Source organism: Corvus cornix, chromosome 13 (assembly GCF_000738735.6).
Source record: "Corvus cornix cornix isolate S_Up_H32 chromosome 13, ASM73873v5, whole genome shotgun sequence".
Lineage (NCBI taxonomy): Eukaryota > Metazoa > Chordata > Aves > Passeriformes > Corvidae > Corvus > Corvus cornix.
In genome coordinates, this window is record NC_046343.1 from 3,637,446 (window position 1) to 3,657,675 (window position 20,230).

Below are 20,230 nucleotides of genomic sequence, written 5' to 3' on the forward strand. Positions count from 1 at the left end.
CCCACGAGCTGTCCCCTCGCAGGGTGGCAGGAGAAATTGTTGAGGCTGCTTGAGGCCACGTCAGCGACTGCCACAGCTCCCCGCTGCTGCCCAAGGGAAACCACCAGGCCCTGGAGCAGGTCGAGGGCTGGGTTGTCAGCAGCTGGAGCTTGGGGATGACACAGGACAGGGTCCGGAGGGGCTCAGACACATTCTCCAGCAGCCCACCCCCAACCCAGGTGGGGTGAGGGGCTCATCTGTTCTCCGTTTGGATTAAGTGCATTAATTAAGCAATGTCTTTGATTCCTGCATGCTGCAGTTCTGTCCTCAGATCAGGTTTCCCAGCAGAGAGGTTATCCTTGCGGTGAGGACTGTGAGTCACGCACTCTTGGAGAGACATTTTTATTTATAACTCCCGTGGCAAAGCCAAGCCAAACAACACAGCCACACTCTGACAAAGGGAAGGGGAGCAGCACGATCACCCCTCATCCCTATCCTGCTCCACACAGTGGCAGGGGGCAGAGGGGCAGCCAGAGGGGCCTCCCTCTGTTCCCCCCTGCCCAGAGACCCTGCCAGGGCTGCGGCTGCTTGTGCTGCTCTGCTTTTGTGACTGCTCATGGTGGGAAAGCTTCATTTTTCTCTGCATAGATCTGCACCCAACTTAATGTTAGGGTTCTGCTTTTGATAGGTTAATCACCCACCTTACATCCCCGTTATTAGCATTTCCCTGAGCGGGTTGCCATGGTGTTCTGTGGTTTATCCTGCGCTGTTAGTTACTGAGATTTCCTAACAAATAACCTAAAATATCCTCCACTGGTTTGTGGTTGCTGATCAACATGGAACCCCGACCTTAGGAGGTGGGCAAAACTGCTTAGGCATCAGTTTGGTGACTCCAAGCTGCACGTCCACTGCTCCTCTCTGCCAGGTTCTGCTGGCACGCACAGCACAGGCAACCCTCCCCAAATGCTGGCCCAGCCCCAGACCCTCTGTGACCAGGGCAAGTGGCACCAGGCTGGTGGCAGGGTGTGCTGGGCCTGTTGATGTCCCCCTGCCCCTACACCCCCCTTCCCTGGGGTGATGTGATGGCCGGGAGGAGCCCGCTCGGGCTGTCCAGGCTGCAGGGAGGGGGGACAACGGGGTGGTGACCCCAAGGCAGCACAGCCATGCTGGTAATGGAGACTGGGATGGGTTTGGGAACAGGGATGCAGATGCGGATGTGGTCATGGATGTAGATGTGAATGGAGACAGGGACAGAGACGGGGATGGAAACAAGGATGCAGATGGGGATGGGATCACAGATGTGGATGCAGATGGAGATGGGGATGGGAATGGGGAATGAGTGGGATGGGGATGGGAACAGGGATGCAGATGGGAATGGGATAACGGATGCGGATGCAGATGGAGACAGGGACGGGGATGGGGACGGAAGATGCAGCGGCGCCGCGGCGGCTCCTGGCCCGGAGCTGGAGCCGGTGCCCACCGGGGCGGTGCCGGCGGCGCGGGGCGGGCGGGCAGCCCCGCTCCCCCCGCTGCGGTCTCGGTTCCCATGGCGACACTTCCTGTGAGAGCCGAAAGCGGTAGTGTGGTAGTGCCGGGAGCGCCGGGCCGGGCCGGGCCGGGAGAGCCGCGCCGCCGGCCGGGGATGCTGCGGGGCCGCGGGCCGCGCCCGTAGCGCGCCGGGCCGGGCCGAGCCAGGGATGCAGGGCAAGGGCAAACTGCTGGTGGTCCAGAACGGGCGCATGGTGAGTGCCCGGCACGCCGGTCCTCATCCCCCGGGGTGCCGGTCCCCATCCCCCGGGGCTGCCCCGCCCGGCGGCGCGGCGTGGGGCTCCGGTACCGGGCAGGCGGGGGATGTGTGGGACTGCGGACCGGGCGGGCAGGGCGTGTGGAGGGGATAACGGGCAGACAGAGGGATGTATGGAGTCAGGAAACAGGCAGGCTGGCTCTGGGCAGGCAGGGCAGGATGGGGAACCAAAGCAGGAGGAGTCGTAGAGGGGTTTTAGGGCAGGCAGCAGTGTGTGGGGCTGGGGTAATGAGCAGCAGGGGTTTATGAGGCTTGGACAGCGTTGTAAGTGGGGATGTGCGGCACGGGGTAATGGACAAGCAGTGGCAGATGGGGATGGGGTCGCAGAAGTCAGCAGTGCTGGTGTGTGTGGGGCTGGGCGGCGCAGGCACGGCAGGGCTGTGTGGGTGTGGGCAGCAGGGATGGATGGGGAGGAGCGAGGAGTTGGCAAGATAGAGGGACATGGGACTGGGGTAAGAGACGTGGCAGAGGCATGTGGGGTGGGGTAGCAGTGAAAGGCAGGGGTGGAGACAGTCGGGGATGTGCGGGGTAGGCTGGGGTGTGTGGGGCTGGCAGGGTGGGGGGCACGGGCCAGCTGGGTCAAGGGCATCACTTGAGTGTGGGCACCACTTCAGTGTGGCCCCAAGCAGGTGATGAGAGACAGCACCGTGCAGCGAGTGCTCGGCTGGGCTTTGGCTACGGAGGCTCTGCCCAAGTCCCTGCTTGCTGTGGGTCCCGGGTACTCCATCCCCAGGGCTGGTACCTGGGGGGCCCAGTGGGTGCTGCAGGACACCCTGTCCTGCTGTGCCCTGAGCTGGCAGCACTTGGTCTCTGTTTTTTGGGCATTTGCCCTCCGGTAGCTCCAGGCTCCAAGGAAAGAGGGAACAGGCAGTTTGCCTGCCTGGGGCTCTGTGGTTGTCCTTCCTTCCCTCCCCTCCTCCCCTCCTCTTCCTGTGCCGTGGAGGCTGCTTCTCTCCTCCCTTCTTGTTTGGGGTGGCAGGGTTACATCTGATAGCATCTGCCCTTTCCCAATCACAGGCCTGGCCCCAGGCCATGGGGAGGTGGGAGAAAAGCTGCACCCACCTTGTAACTCTCCCTGCTGCCCTGGGCTGGAAGTCCTGTGTCCTACCTCTGACACAGGGCAGGTGACACCAGAGCAGTGTGTGCTGACAGTGTCTCTTGCTCTGGGTTCGGACTGGGTTTGCCCTGGTGCTGCTGCCTGCCCAGGTACCACTCCACCAGGCCCACAGATCCCGTGCAGCCCCTCTCACCTCTCTTCTTTCCACCCCCACAGGGCCCAGCCGTGTCAGATGGAGGTAAGGCCGCTCTTTGCCCTGGGACGGGAGGCCGGCATCATCTTCAGGGGAGGGGGAAGCCCACAGGCAGCCTGGTGCCAGGGGCAGGGAGCCAGCAGACAGTGAGGTCCTGTGTCAGCACAGGCTGTGCTGTGGGCGGGAGGCAGGGCCCCCACAGTGCAGGGCTGAGCCCTCTGCCTGGGACTGGCCGTGTACCCACATCCCTCCCACTTGGCCCCTGGTCCCTGTCCCTCCCTTTGGCTGCTCAGCTGGCACTTTGGGGTGCTGGGGGCTGAGGGGCTTCCTGGGGCAAGGAGAACCTGGGTACCAGCCAGCCCCAGATTGTCTGAGGGAGTCTGTCTGTCTGTCTGTCTGTCAGTCTCACTGTGCACTGAATATCTCAGATGGTTTATTTGACTGTCTCGGCCCCAGTTACCCATGGTTTAGACCCAGTGGGGAGCCTGGCAAAGGAGCAGCCTGACACACCTACTCCATTCCTGCCAGCTTTGCCAGGAGAACACTGCTTCCATACCCTTACCTTCTCTTGCAAATGACCCCCTGCTTCCAGCTGCACACCAGTCAAACCAGTTCCAAAGCTGGGGTTGTCCCCGGGAACTTCCATCTTTCTGAATACATGGTCACCCTGGGTTTCCCCGAGGTGGGGTTTCCTCAGGGTTGGGAGCTGGAAATGACACTTGCTGTGCCCTCCACATGCTGTGTTTGTCCCTCATCATGGCCAGAGCAATGGAGAAGGTGGGTTCAGGCACCTCTGCCCATCTTCCAAGCTTCCCTCCACTCTGTCTGCCATCCGTGTCCCCTTCCACTCTGCTTTCCCTGCTGGCTGGGTGCCTTCCCTACGGCTGTCTTACCCCGGGACATGAGTCACAGGTGGAGTCACGATGACACCAAGGGTGGGCAGAACTGCCAGCGCTGGCAGGGAGAGCTGTCGTGCCGGGAAGTGCCAGCTGTGGCACCATGGACTCCAAGGATGCCACTGTGATGGTCCTTATGTTCCCTACCCAGCACTCACCAGCTCCGATCCAGATGGGGCACACAGAGGGCTGCTGGTGCCAGGGTGTGATGCTGGGGGACAGGAAGACAGCAAGAACTGACCCTTTTTCTCTCTCAGAGTTAAATGCCTCCCGGACCCGTGGCAGCAACCACAGTGTGAACAGCCTGCCGGGCCCACCGACCTCGTGTGGATCCACACAGGGCTCTGTGGTCAGCTGGGCTGAATCCTTCGAGACACTGCTGCAGGACCGTGTGGCTGTCACCTACTTCACTGTGAGTGCCACAGCCCAGAGCTCAGTGCCTGCTCCCAGCTGCTGTTGGACACCGACTGTCCCACAGCCACAGTGCCACCAGACCAGCAGCTCTCTCTGCCCTGCAGGAGTTCCTCAAGAAGGAGTTCAGTGCTGAAAACGTCTACTTTTGGCAAGCATGTGAACGCTTCCAGCAGATCCCAGCCAGTGACACACAGCAGGTACCAGCTCTGTGCAGGCTTGGTCACACAGCTGCTGGGAGGGATGTGGGCAGATCTGTCCAGCCTGCATGTCCAGGGGTCCTGGCAGTCCCCTTTTCTAGGGGGCTGAGCAGGCTGGGGGCTCTTGCAGAAGGAGTAACAAAATGGATGTGATGTGCATCTGAAAAGCCACAGCTGGGCTTGCCTGCCCCACAGAGCAGGATGTGCTTTCTCAGCCTGGGACAGCCAGAGGGTGGAGAGTGTTTCTGGGGGGACAAACAAGACCAAGGGCAGAGATGGATAGGGGATGATGGGGACAGAGCTAGGTGGCTGCAGGAGATGGTTCCTCCCTCAGGTTGTACCTTTGCTGAGAGACTGGCATGTCATGCCCAAAGCTTGGTCCTGAAGTCCAGGTACTGAGCTGGTCCTGGGGCAGGTTGGTTCTTCAGGACTCAGGTGCCTCTGTGGGGTGAGCAAGAGGCTCCCCTGGGGTGGTACAGAGGAGGGGGTTGCTGGTCTCAGCCTGGCCTCCTATCCCCCCAGCTGGCCCAGGAGGCACGGCGGATCTACGATGAGTTCCTCTCCAGCCACTCGGTCAGCCCTGTGAACATTGACAAGCAGGCCTGGATTGGGGAGGACATGCTGGCCACCCCCTCCCCAGACATGTTTCGCATCCAGCAGCTCCAGGTATGGGCAGCACCTGAGCTCCACCCGCAGGATGGGGGGGGCTGTGGGACCACCCCACATGTCACCAGCATCACGGCTGTCACCGTGGGGCTGTGCCATGGGGCAGTGGCTGGAGCCACTGGTGGGCAGGGGTCTTAAGCACACACATCCTCCCTTTCCAGATCTTCAACTTGATGAAGTTTGACAGCTATACACGTTTCGTGAAATCCCCGCTCTACCAGGCCTGCCTGCGGGCAGAGAGCCAGGGGCAGCCCCTGCCCGACCTGCGGCCCCACTCCCGCAGCAGCAGCCCCCCTCCTGACCTCAGCAAGGTGAGTGTGGGGGAAAGGGGAATGGGGACATGTCCCCTTGGTGCTGGGTCCCTTCCGTGCTCCTCAGCCCCAGGCTGAGGACAGACAAGCAGTCAGGAGACCAAGGAAAGGGAAGGGGAGACTTCAGATGTCCGCAGGCTGAGATGCTGCTCAATTCACCCCAGAAGTCAAAGCTGAAGCTGGGCAAGTCCCTGCCACTGGGCGTGGAGACAGCAGGCAGTGGTCCCAACCGCAGCCCTCGCCGGTCCTTCAGGAAGGGAGAGCGGCGGGAGCCCTCCTGGGCAGGTGGGTGCTGTGCTGAGCAGGCCAGAGGGGCCACACTACCCTGAGGGGTGTTCACGTCCCTACCACCATCCCCCTGTCTGTCCTAGAGGGGGGAGAAGGTGGCAGGAGCGCCATGCTGTGGAGGGAGTCCCAGGGCTCACTCAACTCCTCAGCCAGCCTGGACCTGGGCTTCTTGTCCTCGGCCAGCACAGCCACCAGCCCCTGCACGGAGGTGAGTCGGCACCACGCCAATCCCACGGCACCACGCTGCCACTGGCTGGGCTCATCCCGCCTCATCCCTCCCTCAGGGCCAACAGAAGAGCCTGGGGGGCAGCGAGGCAGAGCTGCCGGCCAAGCCCATGAAGTACTGCTGCGTGTACCTGCCCGACGGCACGGCCTCGCTGGCCTCCGTCCGGCCCGGCCGCTCCATCCGGGACATGCTGGCGGGGATATGTGAGAAACGCGGCTTCAGCCTCCCCGACATCAAGGTCTACCTGGTGGGGAATGAGCAGGTAGGGCAGGCAGGGAGGAGCAGGGTTTCTGCCAGCCAAACCATCCCTGCTGTGCTGGGACCACGTGCCACTCTGCTGGCTCTCTCCTGATGGTTTGTCTCTTGCAGAAAGCGCTGGTGCTGGACCAGGAGTGCTCTGTGTTGGCAGACCAGGAGGTGAAGCTGGAGAACAGGATAAGCTTTGAGTGAGTGGGAGCTTTGGGGCTGATGCTATTGGCCATCCACAGTGCCTCAAATCCAGTCCCCCAGGCAGTCCCAAGTGCTCTGGCTCTGCTCCTGCCTGTCCATATTTGCCTGCAACAACCTCTTCTCCCCCTCTGCAGCCTGGAGATCTCCTCCCTCAACAAGACCATCCGCATCACAGCCAGGTCAACCAAGCGCATCCGGGAAGCGCTGCAGCCCGTGCTGGGGAAGTACGGCGTGAGCGTGGAGCAGGCACTGCTGCGCAGGGTGAGGCTCGGGCCTTGGCAGGCACAGCCCAGCCCCTGTGGTTTGGGGGGAGCCCTGGGTTTGGGGCTCAGGCTGTGAGCAGGTGGTGGGGAGCAGTGGTGTGTGCCAGGGGCAGCCTGTGGGCTTGTAAAATCACAGGTTTTGGTATGGGCCATACACCCCACTGCGTGCTGGGAGGGACCAGTGGGTGTTCCCTGAGCTGGCACAGTGGGGTCTGGACAAGCAGGTCCTCAGCCTGGCTGCCTTTGCTGTGCCACAGCGAGTGTGACACTGGCTGCTGTTCCTGTTGCAGCAAGGCGAGCCAGCCACCCTGGACCTGGAGAAGCTGGTCAGCACAGTGTCTGCTCAGAAACTTGTCTTGGAAACGCCAGCAGGTAAAGTGTCCTCCCTCCCAAACCATGTCCCCTCAAGCCACATCACCCTGAAGAGCACTCACAGCGTCAGGCTGTTTCCTGCTGGCCATGGCTCCTGCTCCCTGGGACAAGGTCCATCCTGTCACTGGCCAGGCCAGGACCAGGATGCTGGGATGGGGCACTGAGCATCACTTCCCTTGCAGTCGTGCGAGTGATGGAGAGTGCTGAGGCTGCGGCTGCCCCCTCTCTGCTCCGGAGTGAGGTGAGCATAAAATCCCACCAGCCCCGGTCAGAGATGCCCTCACAGCTGCTGCCATGGTCCACAGGGAAGCTGGGCCCTGCTGTGGCCCCAGCACTTGCCACGGGGCTGGGCAGTGGGTGCTGAGGCAGGAGCCAGGCTGTGGGAGGGTGATGGGGACGCAGCCCAGGGGAGCGCTGCCTCCTCGCCCCGTGGCTGAGGCCTGGGCTGCTCATTGCAGGAGGGAAGCCCAACAGGAGCAGAGCCTGACACGCGGTGGGAGGTGCCCTCCTCCTTCTCCAGGCCACGGGCTTCAGCTGCCATGAACCTCAACCGCCGCACGTATGACCTGGAAGGTGAGACCTGGCATGTCTGAAACCTGAGGGGTTGGGGCAAAACACAGGCCGAGGGATGCAGAGCCCCTGGTGTGCTGGGGATGGGTGCAGGGTCCTGTGAAGCTGGGAATGGGCTATGGGGTCTTGGGGTCTGGCATGGAGCAGGGAGAAGGTGCAGGTGCTGTGCCTGGGACATGTTCAGGGTCATGTCAGGTGGAGAGGGCAGCCGAGGTGCTAGGACAAAGCCCCAGTGCCTGGCTCAGGTGCATGATCTGCATTTCCCCAGGGCTGGTGGAGCTGCTGAACCGTGCCCAGAGCTGCCGGGCCAACGACCAGCGTGGGCTGCTCTCTAAGGAGGACCTGGTCCTGCCTGACTTCCTCCAGCTCCCCGTGCAGGACAACAGTGCCTGCGAGGGGTCAGATCAGCCCAGTGCCCCTCAGCCTGACTCTGAGGGAAACAGCCTCCCTCAGGAAGAGCCTGCGATGGCTCAGCCTTCGTTCGACCACAAGCTCTGATGGGTCCTGCTGCACGTCCACACCCGGCGCGTGGCACCCCCAGGCCATGCCGGGGTTCAACACGGGCCCGACAGCCCCTGCCCTGCACCGCCGACACTGCCCGGACTGCAGATTCGTCCACATCCTGTCCCAAACTGTCGTGTCGTGTCACTGTGAGTGGCTGAGCAGCTGCCATGCCCGTCTGTAGGGCCACATCCCGGTGCACATCAAGGGAGTCCTGTACATAGTTTGAACCCCCGTTGCAAAGCACTTTGCAACGTCCCGTGCATGCCTGGCACTGTCCTGCCCAGTGCCTCTGCCTGCAGCAGAGCTGCCTGCCCAGCACATCCTGTCTGTGTCAGGCTGGCACAGCCCCACTCACTGTTTGGGTGGGGAAAGCTCCCTTCCCAGTGAAGGGTGTGTAGGATAGACAGGGTGGGTGGGGAGGAAAGGCAGGCTCCAGTCCTGAACTCCGGTGCTGTGGGCAGGCAGGGTCAGGAGAACATGTGCCTGGAGCTGAGAGCCAGATCCAGTCCCTGGCCCCGTGGGAACAGGACTGCCCCGTTGTTGATTTGCAAGTCCACCCTTCCTGGGGAGGGTGAGCATGGCCCTGCCAGGCTGTGCCCCGGGCAGGTTGTTACATCTGCATTGCGTGAGCGTGGCCTGATCCTGCCGCAGTAGCACTGCTTGGAGCAGGGCACATGGTTCCTGCCCCAGGCAGACAGAGGCAGAGCCAGCAGATTGTGCCAAAAAAGCCTTCCTCCTCCTCACTGGAGATCCTGCGTGGGTGGCTGCTGAGGGACACACAGGAGCAAATCCCCATATCCCCCCTGCCCCATCCCCACTGGGGCTGCGGGTGCTCAGCCTTTGGGTACAGCTCTGCTTGGTGCCAGCAGAATGCAGCACCCCTGTGTGCTGAGCACCTCAACCTGCTGTGCAGGTCCCCAGCGTGTGCCCAGCCTGTCATTCCTGCCAGCGGCTGTGCTGGGCTGTAGCCTTGAGCCTAGGATCTGCCAGTCCTGGCTGTACCCTGTTGGTCCCCATGCCCAGCAGCCCAGTGTCCCCAGAGGTCCCAGACAGAATGTGTGATGGAGACATTCCCCCAACAGCAGCCAGGAGATCCCTCCACAGTCCATACATTCCAGAGCCCTTCCTGGCTGTGCCTTGCCTAACCAGTCTGTCACCACTGCCTGGCCAAAGGCAGAGGGGTGACCCAGGGCACCCAGGCTTGCCCAGAAATGGGGGCATGGCCACCCAGTCCCATGCCACCACAGCCAGCTGCAGCCCTGTGGCCTTAGTCAGAGCCCCCCTGTGTCTCTGTGATGCTGCTCAGTTCTGTCTGTGGTGTGGAACCAGGGGAAATAAAGAGCGTTGCCTGGATGTGCCTTTCTTTCCTTCTCTGTCATCAAGGCTGGATGGTTCTTTTCCCAGCAGCAATGTCCCCTCAACCTCCCTGTCCCCCATGGAGCCCTCCCAGGCCCATGGCAGAGCTGGGGCCAGCCTTTGGCTCCAGTGCCACCCTGACTGGCAGCAAGGGGCAGTGCCAGGAGCTTGTTTTCCCGGCACTGCTGACGGAGTAGGGGAAGCTGCAGGGCCGACACGGCCAAGGACTTCAGCCCCGACTCTGTCAATGAGTGACAGCCAGAGCTGCCAGGGCCTCACTGGGTTAATGATTGTGGGGGCAGCTGGCCAAGAGCCCCTGGGCACGGGGCAAGTGCGGACACCAGCCTCCTGCACACTGGCTGCACCCCTGCCCCCCTGGACAGAAGGGTCCCCAGGCCCTGCAGAGCCAGGACGTGTCCCCTGCTGTGGCACCTCCCGGGCATTCAGCTCCATCAGTCTGTGACTCAGTGGAAGTGGCTCAATGGTGTTCCAGCACTGGCACAGGTACCCCAGGCAGTCCCTGAGTGCCCTGGAGTACCCAAGGGATCTGCCCTTGTTCCCCCCATACACTTGCACCTGGCTCATCTATGGTGATGGCTCCTGGAAGTGCTTAATCCTGGGGAAATGGGGATGTGGCAACTGAACAGCTTTGTGCCCACTCCCACAGGCACCGGGGCTGGAGGGGCCCTTTGGCCACTGTCTCTCCCCTGGACAGCTGTGGACAGGAGCCGGCTGGGTGTCCTGTGGGTGGATGGAAACTTGGCTGGAGGTGTGTAAGCAGCAGGTAATGATAAACAGGGCCGAGGAGGTGGTGACGGCAGCGCTGGCCTCGCTCCTCTCCTGCCCACCCATTGCACGCGCCGGGGAGATGTGGTGCCAGGGAGACGCAGGCTCTGCCCCACAGCCCTCACAGCACTGCTGGCTGCCCCACACTGAGCCGCTGGCACAGGCAGAGCTGGGCTGCGTGCCACCATCACCACCAGTGGCAGGACACAGGGATCACACCGGTGTTGGCATCACCCACCACCAATGCCCTGGGAGTGAGGACATTGTGCCCTGGGCAGAGCTGGGTCCCTCATGGCTGATGCTCCAATGGCACTGAAGGTGCTGGATGTGTGCATGGCCTCACCTCTGGTTTGTGATGCCCCAGCAGCACCAGCACCAAGCCCTTCTCCTCTTCCTCCTCCTCTCGTGCAGCGGATGAACCACCTGGCACCAAATGATGGAGAGCTGAGGCTGCTCCGACATCACCCCTCGGGCACTGGGCTCCAGCAGTGCCCCGGCTTTGCTCATCACTGCTGCTTACCCAGACCCCGGGCAGGCGAGTCGGGGAGTGCCAGGGGCGCGGTACCCCGGGGGCACGTGCCCCATCCGCCGCAGCTGACGTGGGATGTGGTGGGGGTTACCCATTAACTGCAGGAATTTCTGGGGAGGAGGTGAGCAGCGAGCGGAGGTGAGGGGCAACACGGGGCTCCTTAGACTTTGCTCTTGGCGTGTGTATAAAGGGCCGTGGTGCCCCACGGACCACTTCGCTGGAGGGACGCGTGGATGTGGCATGTGGAAGTGGCACTGCCCTGAGTGCCCGGCCAGCCCCAGGTGAGCTGAGCCCTGAGCAGGAGGAGTCCCCTTCCTGCCCCCCCTGCCTGCCCTTTGGGAGCTCGCTGGGGTGGCACAGCAGCAGCTGGTGGCCCAGGGTACCAACAGATGATGGGATGGTGCTCCTCAGTGGTGCCAGCGCTGCAGGGATTCGGGGGGACATGGCAGTGGGTGCAGCACAGCTGTGGTGACACACAGCCACCTCTGCTCAGCCTCAGCAGGAGCGATGCTGCCCTACCGGACGGAGAGCCCGGTCCTGCCTGGTCGCTGCCTGGTGCGGGGAGGAAGGGTGGTGCACGGGCCACAGTTTGCCTACTGCCCCAGCCCCCAAGGTAGGTGCCACCAGCCCTCCTCCTCTTCCTCGCCTGGCTCAGCTCTGCTTCTGGCCCAGGCAGTGCTGGGGTCTCCTCTGCATGGAGGCCCCTGTGAGGACAGAGCCGTACCATAGGTGCCCTCTCTCTCCAGCTCTGCACCGGCTGCCGGGTGCCCACACCTGCCCCTTCACTGTCAGCGCTGTGCCTTGCCCTGACCATGGCTTCCCCTGCCCCGGCTCCCCGGGGCACCTGCGTGAGGGCCGGGAGCGCTACGAGCTGGACGCGCTGTCCTGGCAGGGGCACCGCCTGGGCTTGGATGAGCTGCAGAAGCCAGGTGAGACCCCGCAGGTGGTGGGGGTCTCACACAGCACGCGGGCTGGGGAACACCCCAGAGACCTGACAGAGGCACCTGGGGCACTTGGTGTGCCAGGACTGTGGGGTGCCAGGATGGGAGGGGAGTGCCGGAGGGGAGACCCTGAGCATCCTGGGGTGATGTGGGAAGAACTGAGGGACAATGGGGCAGTTGGCACAAGGCACTCCAGTGTGGGAGGAGATGGAGGGGACCCAGGGAGAGGTGGCATAGCTGGGGACATGAGCCCTGTGCTGCCAGGAGCTGAGAGAACTGCATGAGGCTGTAGGAGCCTGAGGAACCAGGGCCATGCCACAGCAGGAGTTTAACACTCTCTCTTGTCTTGCACAGAGCTCGGGTGCTGGGCCAGGGTCCAGTCCTTCTGTGTCTCCCTTCTAAAGGTGCCCCTGATGTTTGGGTTCCTGTACCTCTTCGTGTGCTCTCTGGACGTGCTCAGCTCTGCCTTCCAGCTGGCTGGAGGTAGGAGGGTGGCAGGGATGCCTGGGAACCTGGTGGCACTGGCAGTGCCAGCAGCCTGTGCTCACATTCCCTTACAGGAAAGGTGGCGGGGGACATCTTCAAGGACAACGCCATCCTCTCCAATCCAGTGGCTGGGTTGGTGGTGGGCATCCTGGTGACCGTGCTGGTGCAGAGCTCCTCCACCTCCACCTCCATCATTGTCAGCATGGTCTCCTCAGGGTGTGAGTGTGCCCATGAGGCTCCTGGGGAGCTGAGGCTGGAGGAGGGGATGGCTGGATGGGGTCACCCTGAGCCAGGCCATGTGAGGCTAGCAGGTCTCTCTGTCCCCAGTGCTGGAGGTGCGCTCTGCCATCCCCATCATCATGGGCTCCAACATCGGCACCTCGGTCACCAACACCATCGTGGCCCTCATGCAGGCTGGCGACCGCAGTGAGTTCAAACGGTGAGAGCTGGATGGGTCAGAGGAGACTTGGGGGCTGGGGGCTGCTCCTCAGGACCACCCCATGCCAACGAGCTCCTCTGCTCTGCACAGAGCCTTCGCCGGTGCCACGGTGCACGACTGCTTCAACTGGCTGTCGGTGCTGGTGCTGCTGCCACTGGAGGTGGTGAGTGGCTACCTGCACCACGTCACCCGCCTGGTCGTGGCCACCTTCAACATCCGCAGCGGGAAGGATGCCCCCGACCTGCTGAAGATCATCACGGAGCCCTTCACCAAGCTCATCATCCAGGTCTCCTCAGCTGTTGTGTTCGCCAGCATGGTGTGCCCCAGGCTGGTGGTGATGTCCCCAGCACTGGTGTCCCTTTGATGGTGGTTGTATCCAAGTGTCCCCAGGCTGGCAGTGGTGTCCCCATGCCAGTGAAGATGTCCCCAGTCTGTGGGTGCTGTTAGCCCCCAGGCACCCTCTCCAACATGTGTGTTGTTGCAGCTGGACAAGTCTGTGATCACGGGCATCGCGACAGGGGACGAGAGCCTGCGCAACCGGAGCCTCATCCGCGTCTGGTGTGGCCCTGCATCCCCACAGGTGAGGGGCCCGTGGCCCTGCTGGGGCCACCAAACAATCCCACAGAGGATGGGTGGTGGGCAAGGGCTGGCTGTGGACACTGTGGAGGCAGCTGTAGCCCACCTTCTCCCTGCAGATGGCCACTGTGGGACTTGGGCCCCCCCCAAACTGCACATCCCCCGGCCACTGCAGCACTAAGGGCATCGAGGTCCTCCACAACATCACCAGGCAGAAGTGTGAGTGGGTGTGGAGGGCTTGGGCAGGGCTGGGGCACAGGGCATGGGGCTGGGGAGGTGCAGGCGGGGCTGGGGGTTGTACACGTGACGGAGAAGTGCTGGAGCCATGACGTGGCTCAGGGCTGGGAGATGCTGGGCTGGGGTCTGTGTGTGGGGCTGTCTGTGGGGGCAGGTTTGCGAGCGGGGCCGGGCTGGCCCCAGCCCCTTGCCCAGCCGTGCTGTGGGGCAGGCAAGCACCTCTTCACCGACACACCACTGCCCGACCTCGCTGTGGGGCTGGTGCTGCTGGCCGGGTCCCTCGTCGTGCTCTGCACCTGCCTCATCCTCCTGGTCAAACTCCTCAACTCCCTGCTCAAGGGGCAGGTGGCCAAAGCCATCCAGAAGGTCATCAACACGGGTGAGTAGGACGGGGACCATGTACCACACGGTCACCCATGCCCATCTCCACCTGCCATCCTCAGACCTGTCCCTGGCTGCCCCAACCCCCAACCCTGATGTGTCCCTGCCCATATCCATGTTTGTGTCCATGCCCATGCCGTGGCAGACCTCCCACATCCGCTCAGCTGGCTCACGGGGTACTTTGCCATGGTGGTGGGTGCTGGGATGACCTTCGTGGTGCAGAGCAGCTCTGTCTTCACCTCGGCCATCACACCCCTGATCGGTGAGTCCCGGCCATTCCTGGTCCCCTGCCATGTGCCAGCCTGTGGCCTGTGGGTGCTAAAGCACCCAGAGGGACAGGACGAGCTGTGCATCCTTGGGAGAGCACAGGGATGACACTGCCAGGAGAGATGGGATGGATGGGCTGCCTCTCCCACAGGCCTGGGGGTGATCAGCATTGAGCGTGCCTACCCACTGACCCTGGGCTCAAACATTGGCACCACCACCACTGCCATCCTGGCTGCCCTGGCCAGCCCGGGGGACAAGCTGGCCAGCTCCTTCCAGGTACAGTCAGCCCAGGGCCATGGCTGGGTTGGATGGGGTCAGCGGGCAGGGCAGGAGGTGGGGGAAGCCCACGTGCCCAGTTTGACAGGGATGCCATCCCTACAGATTGCTCTGTGCCACTTCTTCTTCAACATCTCGGGCATCCTGCTGTGGTACCCGCTGCCCTTCACCCGCCTGCCCATCCGCATGGCCAAGGCGCTGGGCGAGCGCACGGCCAAGTACCGCTGGTTTGCCGTGCTGTACCTCATCATCTGCTTCCTCCTGCTGCCCTCCCTCATCTTCGGCATCTCCATGGCGGGCTGGCGGGCGCTGGTGGGGGTGGGTGCGCCCTTCCTCGGCCTCCTCTTCTTTGTGGGGCTGGTGAACGCGCTGCAGGCGCACAGCCCCGGCCGCCTGCCCAAGTGGCTGCAGACCTGGGACTTCCTCCCCGCCTGGATGCACTCCCTGCAGCCCCTCGACCGCGTCATCACCCAGGCCACCCTGTGCTGCACTGACCGCTGCCGCAGCACCGAGGGCTGGGAGGAGCACGAGGGCTCTCCCCGCGACAAGGCCAGGCTGGGGCTGGACAACCCCGCCCTCTCCTACCCCGAGGAGATGCCCAGCCCCACCATCCGGGTGGGCTCCCCTCGCCCACTCCCTCACGGTGCCACACGGCTCTAGCTGGTGATGCACACCCGGGCTGCTGCTCCTGTGGCCGCTGGTGTCTAATAAAGGGGAAGTACCCATGCCCCAGATGTGTGTCTCTTTGGGTCCTCCCTCTGCAAACCCTGCGGTCACAGGTACCCCACCCCCACCATCCTCCCCGTTTCTCACACACTACCACTGCTCAGCCCAGCTGGTGCTGGGGACACACCAAACACTCTGCTGGTGCTGTGGGGCACGTGGTGATGCTGCTACAGCTAAACTCCGAGGTCTGTAGCCAGCTGTACTGAGGTGTCACGGGCAGCATCTTCTTCCACCTGCCCCCGAAGGACTGAGCTGGCAGGGTCCATAGTGCCCCACTCTGTGCCACAGCAGTGTATCAGTGAGCAAGGCACAGCACAGGGCAGCCAGCAAGGTGCTGGGCTGCTGCGGTGCTGCTGGGCTGGGATCAGCAGGATGATGACTCGACATGGTTGGGCAGTGTCCCTGCACCACCGGGCGCCCTGGCACCCATGGCAGAAGCTCTCCTGCCATGGTAACCCTGAAGGGAGCCCTTTAAGCGGCAATGACAACTTCTCCCACTGCCCACAGATGTTTGGGTTCCTGCCAGCGATATCGGCCCACCCTTCCCTCCCTCCCTCCTTCCCGCCCGCCCTCCTCCGGACTAGGACCAGCAGAGCCAGCAGCGCTGCCGTGGGAGCCTCTCTGTGTTCTCAGCACTGCTGCTGTCCCGCATGCCTGACTGGGCAACCACTGGGCCAGGACGACCTCGCCACCAGACCGGGTTAGTGCAGGAGTGGTGGCGGCCGGGAGAACCCCCCAGGGACTCAGCGATGCTGGGGCTGTGCCCGCAGCCGCTTCGGGACCGGTGAGCAGGGCGGGGGAAAGCCCCATGGGGCTTCATCTGCTTGAGGGGCTGGGCCAGCATGGAGCCAGCCAGCACCCTTCCCAACACCTCCGGTAACGGCAGCGGCGCCGGCAGCGCCCCACACTCACCTGCAGCCACGGGGCTCATCTTGCTGGCCGCCCTGTCCGTCCTGCTGGCCACGCTGGTGGGCAACGCTCTGGTGGTGGTGGCCATCTCCACCAGCCGGGCCCTGCAAGCCCCACAGAACCTCTTCCTGGTGTCCCTGGCCTTGGCAGACATCCTGGTGGCCATCCTCGTCCTGCCCTTCTCGCTGGCCAACGAGGTGATGGGCTACTGGTACTTTGGTGGGCTGTGGTGCAGCCTGTACCTGGCGCTGGACGTGCTGCTCTGCACCGCGTCCATCGGGCACCTCTGTGCCATCAGCCTTGACCGCTACTGGGCTGTCACACGGGCAGCGCGGCTCAACCTGCGCCGCAGCCCACGGCGGGTGAAGGGCATGATCGGGGCGGTCTGGGCGGCGGCGGCCCTGGTGGCACTGCCACCGCTCCTGCGGCCACGGACGGGGGGCCGGGAGTGCCAGCTGAGCCAGGAGACCTGGTACGTGCTGGCCTCCTGTGCCGCCTCCTTCTTCATCCCCTGCCTTGTCATGGTCGCCGTCTACTGCCGCATCTACCGCTGACTACCCGGCGGACGGCCGCCCCTGCTCGCTGCCCGCTCTCCGCGCCCCACCAGCAGCGATGGAAGGGGGTCAGGCGTTGGGATGCCGGGATGGCGGCGCCGGAGCCAGCACCAGAGCGTGCTGCTGTGCCGTCGGCGGCTGGTGCGGGCACGGGAGCGGCGCTTCACCGTCGTGCTGGCTGTGGTGATGGGGGCCTTCGTGCTGTGCTGGTTCCCCTTCTTCTTCACCTACAGCCTGGGGGCTCTCTGTGGGCAGGGCTGCCACATCTCCAAGCCCCTCTTCAACTTCTTCTTCTGGATCGGCTACTGCAACAGCAGCGTCAACCCCCTCATCTACACCCTCTTCAACCGGGACTTCCGTGCTGCCTTCCGCCGGCTCCTTGCCATCCCCCGCCGGTACCGCACTTAGGGACCCACTGGGACACCGGGGATATGGCCCCCAGCCCCACTCAGCATTCACAGCACCTGGCCCCAGCACAGACCCTGGATGGCAGTGCTGGTGTGCAGCTCGAGGTGCTTCTGGAAATACAGGATTGAATAAAACGAGACCAAAGACTGTGCCTGGGGCTGGTGTCTGCCTCTGGGGAGCCCAGCAAGCGGCACCAACTGCCAGCACCCGTTGTCACCTTCGTCATCCCACACGTATCCCTTGAAGCAGTGGTCGTGACAACTTGCTGTGGCAGCTCCAGTGAGTACCAGCCCTCCCCACTCCCAGATGGATGTCTGTGTCCTCCAGCATTCTCCTGTGCAGGGGATGGACCCCACGGCTGCTGCGAGGAGACAAAACCCTCCATGTGGCAGCATCACCAGCACTGGGCTGAGCTGGCTGTGCCACCACAGCAGCCCAGTCTGAGCCCTGTGCCTCTCTGCCAGGGCCATCCCCTCTGGGGACATGCCAGCTGTGCCACATCACAGGGGCTCTGTGAGGGCACACACGTACCCATGGTGGGGTACAAGGGTTGCAGGTCTGGGGTGGAACACCCCATATCCTGCTCGGGAGCTTTACTGGGATCTTGCTGCAGGAAGGAAAGGAGGAATGACATCCCAGCGCCGGAAAGGCCGTTCTCCCTTGGGAGAGTATTAGAGATGGGATCGCATGGGAACAGGCTCTGGCACAGCCTGACGTGCAAGAGGCCACGGAGGCAGCTGTGGGGCGAAGACCCGGGGGCAACCACATCCCCCTTGGGGGGCAGAAGCCGCCCCACACCCACCCTGCCTGGCTGCCAGTCCTGCTCCACACAGACACCCGGGGGTCAGGGGCTGCTCCACTTCTTCAGCTTTGCTGCTCAAAATAGAAAATCTCAAAACATTGGACTTTCTCTGGGCTAAAAACAGCCGCTGGCGCCTGTGAGCTGGAGCCCAAGGAACACTGGCCCCCGTCAGCCTACCCAGCCCCCATTGGGGTGGGTGCAGCTCAGCTGGGGTCCGGGAGGGCTGGGTGGGATGGGGGGCTGGATGGGATGGGGGTACTCGCAGCAGTGAGGATCCCTGGGCCATCGCTGTGCCTGCTGGCCCCATGCAGGGAGGTTCATGGTGCAAGCTTTGGAGTCAGCAGAGGTTCCTAGTGGAATTGGGTTGGGATGGGTCCCAGTGCTGACTCCCAGAGGCGTCTGGCCCCAGTGGCTGGAGCTGCACTGGCACTGCCTGCGGAAGGAGCTGCCCTATCGCTGCCGCCCAGCTTCCCCTCCCGAGGCTGCCGCTCGCCTTCTCACAATTAAACTACACTTTGCTTCTAAAAATACCCAGATGAGGGCAACTAGTAGGGACCCGGCCAGCCAGCTCTCCCAGGGGGCACCAGCCCTGTGGCAGCACCCTGGATGCCAACCAGGGCACCAAGCACTGTCCCTCCTCCTGGGCACAAGCACTCGGCTCTGGGATGCTGCAGGGCAGGAGCAGGGGAATCGCCTTGCCTGAGCAAGGCAACACCAGCATATCGGGGCAAAATCCGAGTCAGTGAAGGGAGATTCAGGCTGATGTCTGAAACATCAAATCCTGAGGGCTGGATGAGGTGTTGGGAGCACTTGGTCCCCCTCTTCACCCTACTGGGATGCTTGGGAAGAGCTCCCTCACTGAGCAGGTCCCACTGCATTCCCATCCAGCACATCAGCCTGTTCACAGCAGATGCATTGAGCAGGTCGCTCCATCTCCCTGCAGCAGCCATTTCCATTCCAAGTTTGTACAAAGTCTGTTTCTCTGTTTCATCTGCCACAGCAGGACCCTTATTCCTGCTGTGCTCATGAGCCAGCGTGACCCCAGTGCCACTGGGAAAGTGGCTCCCCTCGAGGCGCTGATTGCTGCTGCCCAACTGCTATTCCTGTGCCTGGAATTGCATCCTGCATTTTCAGGCTTTTTTTTCAATTTCCTAAGATTGTTTTGAATTACTCCCCCAACAAGCTTGGGTTCAGAGCCCTCTCCCTCTCCAGCCATGTCATCCCCTTCACAGAGCTAAAAAGCAGAGTGGCAGTTCCACCACCTGGGCTGCTGCTGGATCTGTTGGGGACATCAAGATCCTCTGGACACTGGTGCTGATCCAGCAGCATCCCGTTGTTCATGACTCTTGTCAGTGACAGGAACGGTGCTGCAAAATGCCAGGTGGGAGGAAACAGAAAATAGCAACCCAAGGGTTAATGTCGGAAACAAAATCATCTCATTTTAAGTTCAAAATAAACACGTGCCAGCTTTGAAAGGAAAGCAGGTCTAAAAGAGGAGTTCTCACAGCATGAGCTCATCCCTCCAGGCAGAGTGACAGAGAGATTACCCCCAAGGTGAGGCGGGGCAAAGCATCCTCCTCCTCCTCATCACTCCAGATTCATACCCTGAAGATGTGACATCTGATTTCCAGTGGATGCTGAAGGGCACAGCGGCCACAGGCAGTACCGACTGCTTGGAGTAATTTGTGTTATTATCATCCTCACTACAGCGAGAAGGACATGAACCCTTCTCTCCTGCCATGGGCCCAGGCTGCCATTGACAGAGACCAGTCGAGGGACCTGCCCAACACCAACCTCGCACCTGGGGCAGCCCAGCTGCCACCAGCCACCGGGAAGGAGGCATCTTCCATGGGCTGGAGCAAGAGACAGGAGACGTGGGAAGGCAGGGGTGATGTCCTCATTCCAAAGCCAGGAGCAGCAAAAAGCAGGGCAGACACCACTTGGTTTAAGAGGATTAACGAGCATTTTTGTGCCCAGGAGAGGCAGGGAGACGGGCAGGTCACCTGAGGGGCTGACAGGTCATCGAGGGGTGTTCGATTACAGGCCAGCTCTGCAGGGAAACCAGCGACTGCCAGCTCTGCAGGGATACCACAGCTTTTCTTCAGACAGTGTAATGCTGCTGCTGCTAATTTTGGTATAATTAAAAAAAAAAAAAAGGCTTTTAGAGCAAATAATTGGTGGAAAGAAACTGTCGGGAGCTCAAACATCAGAACAGCACATGAGCTGTCAGGGTCAGCTGCACTGGGGCACAAGAAAACCCAACCTCCACGACAGCGGTGACCAGGGAAACAGGGCACAGCACCGGAGCTTGGGTCACCCACGCCGTGACCGGGATTGACCGAGACACCGGGAAAACACGCGTGGCCG

General features: G+C 62.3%; 3 protein-coding genes across 7 annotated transcripts; all 3 read left to right on the plus strand.

The window, feature by feature from the left end:
- Nucleotides 1–1,599: 1,599 nt before the first annotated feature.
- On the plus strand, nucleotides 1,600–9,543 carry RGS14 (regulator of G protein signaling 14). Of its 5 annotated transcripts, none has more exons than XM_039559822.1 (15): nucleotides 1,600–1,721; nucleotides 3,057–3,078; nucleotides 4,187–4,341; nucleotides 4,448–4,540; nucleotides 5,063–5,206; nucleotides 5,368–5,517; nucleotides 5,655–5,802; nucleotides 5,889–6,013; nucleotides 6,090–6,293; nucleotides 6,401–6,477; nucleotides 6,616–6,742; nucleotides 7,035–7,116; nucleotides 7,299–7,357; nucleotides 7,575–7,689; nucleotides 7,955–9,543. In XM_039559822.1, exons 1-15 carry the CDS (start codon nucleotides 1,677–1,679, stop codon nucleotides 8,182–8,184), a joined length of 1,776 nt encoding a protein of 591 aa, XP_039415756.1. In that variant the 5' UTR covers nucleotides 1,600–1,676; the 3' UTR covers nucleotides 8,185–9,543. The 5 variants fall into 5 exon arrangements, with proteins under 5 accessions (XP_039415756.1, XP_039415757.1, XP_039415754.1 ...); XM_039559823.1 differs by having other exon boundaries at nucleotides 5,682–5,802; XM_039559820.1 differs by having other exon boundaries at nucleotides 1,645–1,721; nucleotides 3,057–4,341.
- A 75-nt stretch (nucleotides 9,544–9,618) lies between these two features.
- SLC34A1 (solute carrier family 34 member 1) lies at nucleotides 9,619–15,196 on the plus strand. Its single transcript, XM_039559819.1, has 13 exons — nucleotides 9,619–11,142; nucleotides 11,355–11,474; nucleotides 11,608–11,790; nucleotides 12,157–12,285; nucleotides 12,363–12,506; nucleotides 12,616–12,727; nucleotides 12,818–13,013; nucleotides 13,212–13,307; nucleotides 13,423–13,522; nucleotides 13,752–13,919; nucleotides 14,067–14,183; nucleotides 14,340–14,464; nucleotides 14,570–15,196. Exons 2-13 carry the CDS (start codon nucleotides 11,369–11,371, stop codon nucleotides 15,122–15,124), a joined length of 2,031 nt encoding a protein of 676 aa, XP_039415753.1. The 5' UTR covers nucleotides 9,619–11,142; nucleotides 11,355–11,368; the 3' UTR covers nucleotides 15,125–15,196.
- Nucleotides 15,197–15,817: 621 nt separating this feature from the next.
- LOC120410733 (alpha-2Db adrenergic receptor-like) lies at nucleotides 15,818–17,876 on the plus strand. Its single transcript, XM_039559718.1, has one exon. It carries the CDS (start codon nucleotides 16,033–16,035, stop codon nucleotides 16,651–16,653), a length of 621 nt encoding a protein of 206 aa, XP_039415652.1. The 5' UTR covers nucleotides 15,818–16,032; the 3' UTR covers nucleotides 16,654–17,876.
- Nucleotides 17,877–20,230: the final 2,354 nt, after the last annotated feature.